We start from the raw sequence: 13,159 nt of genomic DNA, 5'->3' as shown, positions 1-13,159 counted from the left end.
ACCCCTGCCTTTGATGCCGCAAAGGCAGCAGCAGCAGCAAAACTCAAAAATCAATATTTGTGTAACCCCGCAAGTCTAGCGAGCTCGGGGCAATCGCGCGACCGGCCGTATTTAAATATCGGAAGAGCAAATTCCGTACCGTTTTGCCAAAGTCCGCTCGATAGCAGCCCCGAGAAGTTGCGTCCCAGGTGCGTCGGTGCTGCCGGCCGATAGCGATAAAGCATCTCGCCCAAAGCAAACGGTGTGAACGCGTTTTTAATAAAGTACGCCGGACGCGGCAGTGTCACAAATATTTGCCATTCGAATGAAATTACACCAACGTGTGTGTGTGTGTGGGGCAAAAAGGCGCACCATTTAATCGGGCACTGAGTTCGATCGCCGGTTGGCCGCGCGTATCTTCTCGCTGCGCAGTGACGCAGTTGGCTTAGCGTTCGTCCCCTTAGCCCCTTGTAAGTGGAGTGGTTAGTAAGGCGCTGTCAAAAGCTTTGCATTCGACCGATCAGGCCCGCCGAGCGGTCAGCGGTGAGCGCCAGAGCGAAAGCAACGGGTCAACAACGGGGCAACAAGGCACACACATTCCAATTCCGAACGGGTCGCAACGCCGTAAGGGTCGTGACGGTTGTTTTTTGTGTGTGTGTAAAACCATGCGCAAACCCGGGGGGACGCTTTCGGAAGGGGATGGGGAAGAGTTGTGAGGGAGATGAAAAGGGGTGGAAAGGGTTTCGTTTCACCTTTAAGCTGGCCCGAAGCACGCTGCTCCAGCGACTGAAAGGCAACACACGCCCCGAAGTGAAAGACCCGTGCGCGCGGGCTGATGGCGGCTTAAACGGGACGGATTGTTCCAAGCCGATATGCAACCGCCATCCTCCCTAGCTCCCCAGCATTCCGCAAACCCCTTTGGCTGCAGCCAGGGGGTTTGGATTTACCTGTTTCGCAGCAGCCAGCCCGCTGGCCGGGAATGGAGGGGACTCCTTTCACGTTCGAAAGGTGTTTGGAAGGCGAAAGAAAACGACCGCGACCGCTTGCCTGCGTCCAAAGCAAGCCCTCCCGCAAGCAAGCGTTCATCTCAGCCACTCGTAATCTGAGCCACCCCGTGCGCAGCATGCGAGTGTCTATGTGTGGTGGTGGTTGTATGTTGACTTTATGTTTTTTATACCTTTTGTTTTCTCAACTGCTTCGCATAATCCACCACTGGCAAACGGACGCGCAAACCCTCACACACAGACGACGGCTGTTGAGGCTGTATTGGTACGTTCGCCCATGATTGAACAGATTGAAAGCTTTGATCAAGCGCGAAAAAGCTTCCCCCAAACACGCACACACACACTGGTACAAGAGGGTAAGGGAGCTTTAGGCGAGATCTTTCTGGAGCGCAACATAATGTGATGGCATTTTTACCTTTTTTTTGTTGTTGCTGTATGCTCTCCGTTTCACTCATCCCGCTGGCGTGGTTGGAAAGCTTTCAGAGTTTGGCATTTTGCCCTCCACTGTCTCTCTCTTACCCTTCCAATCCGCCACTTCCACTCATTGCTTTATCACCATGACAAAACGATCGATGCTGTTTACGATCGGCTGCACGGTTCCACCTTATTATTTCACAATTTCATTTATTTCAGGTCTTTAAATGTTACGGGTAAACAATGGCAGTGTGGAAAATGGAGTTTTTATTTGTAAAACCTGACACACTTGCCCCACTCGACGGAGAACAATATTTTATTATTTTGTTGTTTTTCCCCTTTTTTTGCACACTGTGCGTGTGTGTTGAGTGTTTTCTCTTTGCCAGCAAGAACAACAACAAGACCGACCGAACAACTCCGTGCGTGAATGTTTTTCCTCCAAAGCTGTGCCAGTTTTGTTCTGGCCGGCGCTCATCGGCCGAAGTAAACACACAACACAACACAACATGGTGGCCGTGTTTTGCGTTTCAAATAACTGCTCCGGAACACTTGTACAACATGGTGGAGAATTTGTGTTTTTGGTTTGTGCCTCCCACACCCTCCCTCTCCCCCCCGTCGCACCACCCTCTGTTTGTGCTTTACACACAACGCGCACAAAGATTGGAATGCCCTTATTTTGTTGCGGTGTTTTTGCGCAACACACAAGGCCCTGCGAGTTTTCGTCTTCGTTGTCACCTGACTCAGCAGAGTGGTGCTGGAGAGAGGACACGGTTGGGAGGGGGGGGGGGGGCATTATTTAGCTGTTTTTAAAATTACAATCCCAAAAACACTGCCGGCCCTGCTTTGCTTTATGCACCCAGCAGCATTTGTTTTTGCCCGTTGCCTTCTTCGCGTTTCGCTCGTGCCCTCTGCCAAATAGTGCTTAGTGTTGCAGCAACCGGAGCGCGATCGGGGCTTTAGAGTGCGCAAAAAAAACAACGATCCCTCGTTTGCGTCAAGCCAGCGAGGTGCAGCGAATGATACGCTCACCGAAAGCCTTGCAACCAACACTTGGAAAGAGCGCACTGCGCGGTTGGGCTCGCGGTTGGGCTCTTTACCCCACGTACCAGCCCGTATCACGTTTCACGCACATCAACACAAACACAAGCGCACACAGAGCATACCTTTCTTTGGTGGCATTTTATGGTGTGTGGTATGCTTGCAGCCCCTCACCCCCCGTCTTGAAGGCGTCCGATCACAAGCCGGAGAGAGCTCCGTTAGGCATGGGATTTTTAAAGCCTTGTCGAGTGTGTAATAAAACACAAACTGTGTACACACACACACACACACACATACACAGACGTAGGGGGTGAGTTCGATCGAACTCGATCAAGCAACGCGCACACTCACACACACACCGATACAAAACAAAAATGGTCGACCTGAAGGGTTCGCTCTCGCGTGGTTCTCTCTCTCACTCTCTCACTCTCAGCGCTAAAGGTGATCGATTGAGCAATGGCGCAATTGCCATTTTCTACATTAATTCTACTTTTATACGAATATTTTCATTGATTTCGTATGTTTATTGGTCACTTTTTTGTCAAAAAAGAACACAAATGGTGCCTTTTCAAAGCGTCAATTGTCAAAAAGTGCGCGAGAGTGGAGATAAAGCTCTCGCCAAACGCGCGCTGCAAGCTTATGCTCACGGCAACATAACACGCGTTGGCTTATGCTCTCCCTCGAAGCTTCGAAAGCTTGTCTCGGGGCCGATTGTGTCAACAAAACCGTTCCCTTTTGCTTTCTGCTTCCCGTCTTGCGGCGAGTTGAGCGGAGACCAGGAGAACTCACAAACACACGTACAAACCGCACAGAGCAAAAACGTCTTGTACGACGACTTGTATGCTGCTGCCTTGTGGCAGCGTCGGATTCTTGCCCGACCGCTTCTCACTTCGAGTTCGGATGCTAAGCAGTGCGCAGGTGGTCGGATTTGTGCTGTGCGTCGTTCCTTCTGGCGCGGACCGTTGTCGTGTGGGTGCTGTTTTTATTTTCGGTCACACATCAAACCGCGTGACAAGAGATAGGATAAAAAGGGATACAAAGAGTTGGAAAGAAAGGAAATACTATTCCCAATCCACCCCTTCGTTGCAGTACAGTGTGTCTGTGGTGAAAACAAACTGCGCAAGTGGGCCGTGATCGAGCTCAAGAAGTTCGTGCGTTTTGTTGGGTCGAATAAGGGAGGTTTTGCGTAACAGAAACCTCGGTGCCGAAAAATAGCTCCAACTTCCTAGTGGAAGGGAAGTTGTGGTGTGGTTTGTGCGGTTTTCCTGCTCGGATGTTCCGGGGCAGCATCTGGGGGGCGGCAGTACATCTTCCCGGAGCCGGCACGAGTGTGCCCAAGTGTGCCCAAGTGGTTGCGGTGTTTGAGAGAGAGAGAGAGCAAGTGGTGGTGCGATAGAACACACGAAAAGGGCTCTCGAGCACGTTCTGGCGCTCAAACCTTCCCCCGCTCTTGCTGAAGGGGCAGCGTGCAATATCGTGTGTTTCGGGGGGAACAGTTGGCGGAACACGGCGTCAAGTGGCGTGGCGTAGTTGTGTTGTGTGTTGTGCTCTGCGGTAGTTCTCTGACGGTGTTGTGTTTCACAAAACGTCGCAATATTCCCCGGCATTCGAAAGATATTTGGATCAGTGCGCGCGATCACCAGTGTGTCGTTGAGAAGGGGAGGCAAGGGTTCCAGGCCTGTTCCTGTGTGTGTGTGTTTGGTGTGACAAATGTGTCGCTGTGATTGGGTTTGTTTAGAGTGCTAACAAGCTATGTGGTAAATAGGAAAAAGAGGGAGCCTGTTGAAAAGTGGCCAAGTGTCTGTTGGTTCGTAATCTTTTTTTGCGTGAACGCAAAAGCCAAAGTGTCAGAATACGAGGTTCTCTGGAGAATCTCTTGAAAAGTATTAGAAGAGTCACTGAAAAGAAGTGAACCAGTGTTGTCTGTGTGTGTCTATATCTGTATCAAATAGATCCAGAATCTCCAAAAATCCAAGGTCTTATCCGGACGTTGGAACTTCCCACACTACCCAAAACGCGCTATGTCCCACCGGTGACAAAGATCCTCAAAACATCGGACGTGGAGCGTAAAGCATCTCCACAGCCCAAAACATAGAAACTCCTTCTAGTCTCCCCGCTCTGGGAAATGTGGACACGATCATGCCGATGATGCGGGGCTACAGTACGAGATTGACCGGGCCGGTCGGTCCCGTTGCCGTGCTGGTGGTGGTGCTGCTGCTTGTGGCCCTGCTGCCCGTACCGGCCCGGGCCAACTACGAGCTGTACCGGCAGCACCGCCAGCGCCAGCAAATGGAGCGCCAGACGCAGATGCGCCATCACGAGGAGAAAAAGTCCGAGTTCGTGAAGGGAAAAAGTAAGTTAAGATCGCTCGCCCGAAGGGCCCTGGGTACCCTCGCCGCCCAGTCTGTTTACTAACGCTCCGTTATCGAACTCCGGGGCTCGGCATCGGAAACAATCGATGCGCTTTGATCGTGCCTCGTGGGACGTCTCTTATCAGGGCCGGTTGCCCGTTTTGCCCGTAGTGCGCGTAGCACCACATACCCAGTGTAAACAGTGTACACCTTGGGCGTTCTGTTTGGCTCACCCCTTTCGCTTTAGCGGGTTTCGGGCTATGGGGGCTGCCTTAGCTACCTTCGCTACTTCGATAACAATCGTCGTCTTTGAGACTAGTGCAGGGCCTGCGAAGGGCCAAACGCGATCGAGCGAAAGTGCTCTTTTGGCGGTGGGACGATATGGGACACTTCTTATCCATTGGAAAATAGTTCGAGCTGTGGTTTGAGACGCGATAGATAAGAGAGTGGGCAATGTAACGCTATTCGGATTGGTACGCATTACCAAGCAATATCTAGCATGCAGAAGGGGCTTTTTATCTTGACGTACAGCTGCTCCAGTGACCTCTGCTATATAATTTAGGCTGCCCAGACGTTGTTGGAGCACGAATTATTTGAACTCTGTAGCATAGAATCATCAGGCGTTAGAGCCTGGAAGAAGTTGAAGTCGGAATAGATTTCCATAAAATCAGTCCCATCCATCCCGAACTCGTATTTCCATAGCCGATAGTATAGAATTAGATGCTCTTTCTCTTGATCCTCTGAGATCTTGAGCTCCAAACGGCTCCAAACAAAGAACAGCTCTTCTTCCTCCACGATTCCCATGGTCCCAGGGATGTGCGCAGTACCGCACAAGCGCAAGGCTCTTTGCGCCATCTTGAGTGGAACTGTGTGTGTGTGTGTGTGCGCCTCACGCGACCCTATAATTTCCCTGTGGCATCTTTTTTTCTTCGTTTTGGAGCTCCCCCGGCCCAAGGAGAAAAGGTTCTTCTCCGCTACCTTTGTTAGAATAAACATAATCTTTATGATTAAACATGATTTGCACATACGGAACCCGAGGTGAGGTTTGTGCGGGTTGCTCTTAAACTTCCACGTTGTGCCCCATCTCTCCAGACTCCGGGCACCAGCAGCAGACGCAAAGAAGACACAGACACAGCAAGCAAAAGCTGGTGCTCCTGCAACGGCGAATGAAGCGCCAAAGCGGGGAGCAGTAAGACAAAACAAAAAACGATGGGGGAAAATAGCTGCCGGGCAGGCGTGATCGTGCTGCCAGGATCTGCTCGTTCGCTTTACCTCTCGCTTTATCATACTCCCCTCTTTCGTACACGTTTCGCTGTGTGTGTGGCTGTGTGGCCATCATTACTGGCGCGCACGTCGGAGGAGGCCTCCCAGCATCCCAGCCGCGCCCGTCTGCAAAGCTTTAAAGGCGCAGCAGCAGCAGCAGCAACAGCCCAGCACGCAACAGAGACGCCAAAACCGCGCCAGCGCTAGGGGCAGGGCGTACTCCGCCCGGCGTAACAATGGCGCTTTTGTTGCGAGCCTTCACGTCGTGACCGCTCTCCCCATCGCCGCGATCCAAGGATCCAAGTGCCGTAGTGTCCACCCCAAAACCTTGCCAAAAGGGATCTCTCGCATCTCGGTGCGGCATCTGCGCGGCGGCGGCGGCATTCAATCTGGGCCACAGCTCCGTGCGCTTCGCTTCGGAGGGGCCGCGCACATTATTATTAATCTTTATCTAGATGCTTTTAGTGCGCTGGTTGGGCGGTAGGTGGTGGTGGTGGTGCTGGTGATCGTTCGGTGCGAGCTGACGCTTGAGTTCGATGGCTTTCGATGGCTTTCGATTGCCCACTGTGCCCCTGTTGCGAGACGGGGACGCCTGGGGAGGGTTCCAGCATAATGCTGATTAATCTACCTTCCAAGCAAAGTTGCGCGTTTTGAACTTGGACTTGGTGAGCGAGGAGGAGAGAGGTGCAAAACCAGCGAAAAAGGGCGGCTCGGAGCGGGTTAATGGACGCGTTTGCTTTATTTTTCGTGCACGAACGGAGAGCTTTGCGAAACTTTCTTTGGCGTCCAACGCTTGCGGGAAGCAAAAAAACGGCAACAACGAAGACACGAAGATGTTCTGGTCGGATATTCCTGGGGGAGATGTAAGTGACCTGCATGGTTCAATCCAATTAAGGTAAAGGGAAAGGTGTGTGCGCTTCTTCCCGAGCGCGTACCGCGACTCTTAACGATCTCGTCACGATCACGATCGCGCGACTTCCCGGTCAGTGCTCAGTAATGTTCATAATTCTGGTCGAAGCCAAACCCTCTTCTAAAAAATCTCTCAAACAAACAGTCTACCGGCCGTCACTTCCGATACAGGAACATGTCGCTTCACGGGAGAAAGAGAGCTAATGAGAAGCTCCCAACTATCAGAGCCCATGTTCGTTCGAGGGAAATCAATCATCCAAATGGCGTTGCCGGTGACGCAACGCGCCCTGATCGATGCGACATCGTTGCCGTCGACACTTTCCTTCCCGTGTCGGAGAATTTGGAGCAATCACATTGCCTGTCGTTCGGCTTACCTCAAAGACATCAACACTTGGGAAATTGGAGAAACCGGACGGATATGGGGTAAGCTTTTATCGGAGGAACACCTCTTTGTGCGCCAGGTCTGCGCGTACTTCCTATCGATGCGTCGATGAGCTGAACTCAATTTCCTGAACCAACCCCTGTTGCCCCGGTTGACTTCATTGACCTCAACCCGTGACGGGTTGAAAACGTGACCGGACACGCTGGATGCTGGTTCTACACCGGCTCAAAAGCTGCCGCGATGAGCGCGGTTTGACCGCAACGAAACGAGTTATTTTGCTCGGTGCACTCTTCTGCAAGAACATTGCCTGAAGGGCTCTTGAACGCGCTTGGAGATTGCATCTGTCTGTGTGCATGTGTTTGAGTGCGCTTCGGTAAATGCGGTATGCATTTACCGTACTGCACATCACGAAACAGCTCGTCCGAGGTGATGACCCCAACCAACGGCCACGGAGAGGTTGTGGCATTCGCAATTGCCAGTTAACGCCACCGATACAGAGAACCAACCGTTGCGTGCGTTTACAACTGGTTGCTGTGAGGTTGGAACATTGGGATATTCGTTTTGAAACGTAGAAACAGCTCAGTAAGAAAGCGCAACTGTAGATATTACAGCTCGGAGACTTGGAGACGTTTGAAACGGGCCATTAACGTAGCGATTTGTGCTCGACCTTGCGACTTCCCGCCGTCCTTGTCGCTACTACTTGTCTACAAATCTCTCTTCCATTACCGTTGATCAGCATGCAAAACTCCCTTAGTAGCCCCTTCGGTAGGGGAAACTTGTTTCTAAGATTGCATCTCGCGTCTAATGAAAGAGCGCTTGCCATCTCTTATCCGCACCGCATCTGCCAGCTCATATTTGCACCGATCTATTAATGGTTGCTCCCCCGTACTGGGACCTCAATCATACAGTAGGTGCTGATAGCAAACACCACCCGAGCAGCCAACACAGTCCCGCGAGACCCCGAGAGCGTGCCTCTAATTAAAGTTCCGCTGTCGCACGCCATCCGTGTGGCGCTAGCCGAGTCCGAAGCTCAAAAATGGAACTAGCGAAAAGCGTGGCGGCAGCAATAGTGCACGTACACACAACCTGGCCTGGCTGTGCTGTCCAAGAGGAAAGTTGTTTCCTGCATTCGATCGTTGATGGTGGTTGTGTTGTGTGGTATCCGCAGAGAACACAGGCGTGCGCGCGCGCGAACGAATCGAGCCGAACCGATTAGAATGCCCCCTCCCGGATTGAATGGAACCGGTTTTGGCCCTGTTGACGGTGGTGAAGCTGGTCTGTTTTCTGCCGGTTCGATTGTGTCTGTTGCGTTTCTCGAGCTTTACTGGCTGTATGTATATTTATAGGTGCCACAACCACGTATGCTAAGTGCAAGGCAGAGACCGCGTCTACGCTCTGCCGTGCACAAACAACGTTCTCGGAGGCTGCGGGCTTGTGTAAAGGTTCCCCTTCTGGCACCTTTTGACAGGCCTGCTGAGCGCTCAAAGTGTGCGATGCTTTGTGCCACGTCGTATCGCGCTGTTGCTAGCTGAGCTGAAAGATTTCACAGCCCCGTGCTAGATCTTGGCTGGTGGCGTCAGTAATTAAACAACGGTGCGAAGCGTAGATCCAACCATCCTTTGCCTATCGGGCGGAAGAAGACAGCCCTAGCTGGCCGTGATCGCGTGTGTGTCCTTCACAGTTGGACACGAAATGAATCGATTCGAGTGCAGGCAACTCTACGCTGTACACAGTTGACCTGCAGGTTCGCCCGAGTCCGCAGTATGACGTGTGCTGAGAAATGACTTTCAAATAAGGACAGGTTCACCCGATCAGCATCAGCAGCAATCGGATCATTTTTGGGAAATAGACGATCCCTGTTTTTTTTTCTAGGGTAAAAGCCCCTTCCCTCCTTCAACTGCTATAAAATCTATGACAACTTTCCCGGCAAAGAAAGAACCCCGAAAAGGGAACATAAAGAATAAGGAATCTCTCGCAACGCTTGGACCTCCAGTTTTGGCGGTCAGCGAAACAGGCACACAGACACAGCGAGAGGCACGAAACGATCAAGAATCTCAGTTCCTGGAAAATAGCGCAGCAAAGCAAGAAATGACCTAGCCCGATCCCGGGAATCTGAAGCCCCTCGTGTCTGGAGACACTTCAAGGAAAGGGTGGGCGACCGTCTGCGAAGGACGGGGCAGAGAGAAAACGTCCGATAAAAGGTACCATCACCACCAGCCTCCTCCGGTTTGGTGTGCACAGCGAAACGCTTAGTAAAAGTGACGCAGGAGAGAAGACAACGAACGAACGAACCCAGAGCCGTAGCAGCCATAGATGTACGGATTCCTTGGGTTCGCATCGGAAGAAAAGAATAAGCAAGACATGGCAACGGCGGTGAAAAGCTTTGGGCTAGATCTACGCACACACAAACACACACTGGAGCGTTGGAAAAGATCACCTTCGCCACGTGAAAAAGAAACGCAACAGAAAGATCAGCTGAAGAGATCTTGGCGTAGCGATCCTCCTGCCCATGTGATGCTCCTCTACCTGTTTTGGGCTGGATGGGTTGCGGCTCAGGTACTTCTGCACCGTCAGTGTGTTGGTTGCCTAAAGCACCACTTTATATCTATCTCTGGGTTGGTATGTGTGTGTGCGCAAGTCACCTTTGTCTGATTTGATCGACGGCGCACGGTGTGGCATTTGACGTCGGTGCCGTGATCCGAACCAATGATCCAAACAGAGATGATGAAACAGAGGAGGCAGAGCACAGCAGTTCCAGCAGCTAGCACAATCGAACGCAAGCTAGAACGAAGCGCTCCACGAGAACGATGATGATGATGATGATGATGCAGAAATCGGATAAAAATGATCATCAGAAATGATTTTAATATTTTCAACATTATAGTTATGCCTTTTGAGAGCGTTTAGGCAGCAAAGAGCCAGCACTGCGACTGCGAATGGAGATGTGAAGGAGATGTGCGCGTCGAAGATTGACGGGGGAGGCCGTACGGAGTTTCGGGGCGAGAATAGAACACTCATCCTCGTTCGATTAATCGACCAGGGCCTGTTTTCAACCTGAAGGGCCACAGCAGTGGTCCCACCAGCGGGCATTAGAGGTGGTTGTGTTGGAGTCTGTTTTTTTTCCTCCCATCTCTCGCCCTCTACGGCGGATGGCAAATAGCGTTGGGTCCTCTCCACTGCCCGTGGAGTGGTAAGACGACTTTCGACTTGATTAACTAGCCCACGGGAAGGTGCAGAAGAGATGAGGAAGGGAGAAAAATGATTTAATTTGAATTTTTGTGGTTGTGGTAAGATGAATGCCGTTTGAAGAGCGTTTGGAAGGAAGGCAATGGGGCCCCCGTGAAGTGTTGTGGTGGAGTGCAATGACTTGAAATCTATGAAGGTATTTTGGGTGGCGGGTGGGTTTGAAGAGATGCGAGAGTTTTGAAGAACATCTTGTAATAGTTATCGAATGATGAGTGTTGGTGGGCACTCTTCCTGAAGAGGAAGCCGCTTCCTTGCTGTCATGTTGCCCTCCATTCCTCTTCCCAAATTCCTCAACATTTCATGATACCAATCAGCTCGCACACAGCACAAAGCTAGGCAATCTAGCCCTTATGCTCCAGATACACAAACAATCGTAACACAAAGAAACCACAATCACAATTTGTTTGGTTTATGGTTCCCCTCTTCTATTCAAACTGGTCCCTTGTTTCGTATTGTTTGTTGCCCCCTCTCGTGGCGTATCGAATAACCGCGTCGCGTTTTCATCACGCCCGATAGCCCTTTTCGTTATCAGATCATCAACGTTTACGATCTTTAACAATCACAAGAACCCGATCCCGAGCGCTATGAACTAATCAAAATGTTTTTTTCCTCCACTTTCTTTTCTCTCTCTCATAGGTAAGTCCAATCAACCAACAACAGCGTCGTTTGGGGATGCACGCTTTGAACCTCACTATCCAGCTGGAAGTCCAGTTCCGAGTTATTGGACGAGTTTTTGGGGCATCGTGAAACCGAAGAAAGCCAAGAACAGAAACAGCGTTTGCCCAAGGAAACCCTTTTTACCGGCCACAATTCCGGATCCGGCAGCATTCCATGGGTTTTCGGGCTTTGCCTACACCACCAGCTTGAAGCACACGGAGTGTGTCCGAGGTCGTAAATTAGAGTAGTACTATAAATCTCCACTACGGACCCGGGTCATGTTTCCTACACCCGGGAGAATGCATTTCATCTTGCATCACCTTTGGGTGAAGTTTCGGTGCCCGAGGATCACGATAAAACGTCGTGCTCGCACGATCATTCGAAACCCCGCTTGGCCGACCCAACGGCGGAGACGCGAAGCGATAAGAGCGCAAAGATAGCAGGCGATCGCGGGACAGTCAAGGGTGGAAGGATGAAGGTTGCACTCGAAATCTCGAAACCATTCGCCTGTAGCCCTGTGGCTAGTTGGATAAGCGTAAGATGCCTGGTATGGTTGTTTTCATGGTTTTCGTTTTTCCGTTTCCCTCGTCTTTTTTATTTAAAATGGTACAGACGTACCAACGGTCCGATCGGTGTTCTCTGCTCGTTTACCTTCGCGTGATCTTCCCCGCAGCACCGTAACTGCCATAGGGGTACGGCGAAAGAGAGATGCGAGAGCAAGAGGATCGTAAGATTTACGGCACACGGGGCCCAAGCTGACCAGCTCAGCGATGTCACGATATTTAATCCGCGCTTGCGTCCCGCACGGCTCTGTGCTGCTCTCCGTGTCGTTGGCGGTGAGTCCCTACCGTGCAATGAGCCACTTGAGCGCAGCAAAAAACATCCCAAGGTGCAGTGTTTTAGGGTGACACATTGGAGCCTTTCGCCCGCTTTCGGGTGCTTCTTATGCTAATTACCGGTAGATTCATTTTGTGTGTGTTTAATTGACCCGCTTCTCCAAAGCTTTTCTCTGGGTATTCCCGGCATTACGGCGGACTTATCGCATTACTGTTTTTTGTTATTGCAAAAAGACATTTGGCAAATCTGTGCAGCGCCAAATCCCTTCTCATTCCGTTCGGGGAGAGCGAAAAAGTGGTGGATTGCACTATTCGTTCGATCTTGATCTTGCTGCCTTGTTGCATTGGGGACTGGAACTAAAAAAACAAGCACACACACACTTAGTTTAATCAATTCAGCGTTTAATTGTGCGGATCCAGGCGCCAGAAACGGGTTTTATTGGCAGTGGTCGGTCCCGTTGCACTTAACCGCAGGTCCTCCGAGGGAGATGGCGCAAGGGAGAGTAAGGGAGCAAAAAAAAAAGGGTACAATACTTCCCTCCGCCTGCACAACCAATTACACGTTCTACCTTTCGCACGAGCTCCAACGAAAACGGCCGGGATAGACTGCCGTGCCTGCCAGTTATCGAAGCGACTGATACACTTTTATTATCACCGTGGCGACCGGCGGCGCCAACGGTCGAGCTGAACCCGGTTTGCAGCAAAAAAAAGGGCTACAAACCGGAGCGGGAAGCGAAACTATTGCAAACTGCGCGCTCGCCCCTAGGAAACGTGACGTGCTCTTCTTTCGGAGGGGGGTTTTCTGTTTTCTTGTTTGCTGTCTTTCTAGCGCGAAACGACTGCCACTCCACTATTCTCGATCGTGAGCTGGAGGGAAGAAGGAACGACGGGGTGGCAGAAAAATAGAAAGAAAACAAACTAGAAACGGAGAGATGATCGTTATTTACTTGTTCATTTGGAAAGCAATTTGGAGCGCACGCGAGAGCTATTCCTGCTCAAAATGGAGGGATAGGAACGGGGAGAGTGTAAGCTGCCAGCAGGAGGGAGCGGTGAATAGTGGTTCTGTTTTTGTTCGACCTC

General features: G+C 51.2%; 1 protein-coding gene across 1 annotated transcript in view; it reads left to right on the top strand.

Moving 5' to 3' along the window:
* Positions 1 to 3,210: 3,210 nt before the first annotated feature.
* LOC120959256 (epidermal growth factor receptor) overlaps positions 3,211 to 13,159 on the top strand; it is a 35,188-nt gene continuing 25,239 nt past the window's right edge. The window contains exon 1 of the mRNA XM_049610338.1: positions 3,211 to 4,788. Coding sequence (XP_049466295.1) covers positions 4,575 to 4,788 — 214 coding nt within the window. The 5' untranslated portion in view covers positions 3,211 to 4,574. The remainder of the gene's footprint in view (positions 4,789 to 13,159) is intronic.

The sequence above is a fragment of the Anopheles coluzzii genome, chromosome 3 (assembly GCF_943734685.1).
Source record: "Anopheles coluzzii chromosome 3, AcolN3, whole genome shotgun sequence".
Classification (NCBI taxonomy): Eukaryota; Metazoa; Arthropoda; class Insecta; order Diptera; family Culicidae; genus Anopheles; species Anopheles coluzzii.
The sequence above is the reverse complement of the archived record's forward strand: the minus strand, read 5'-3'. Positions and strand labels throughout refer to the sequence as shown.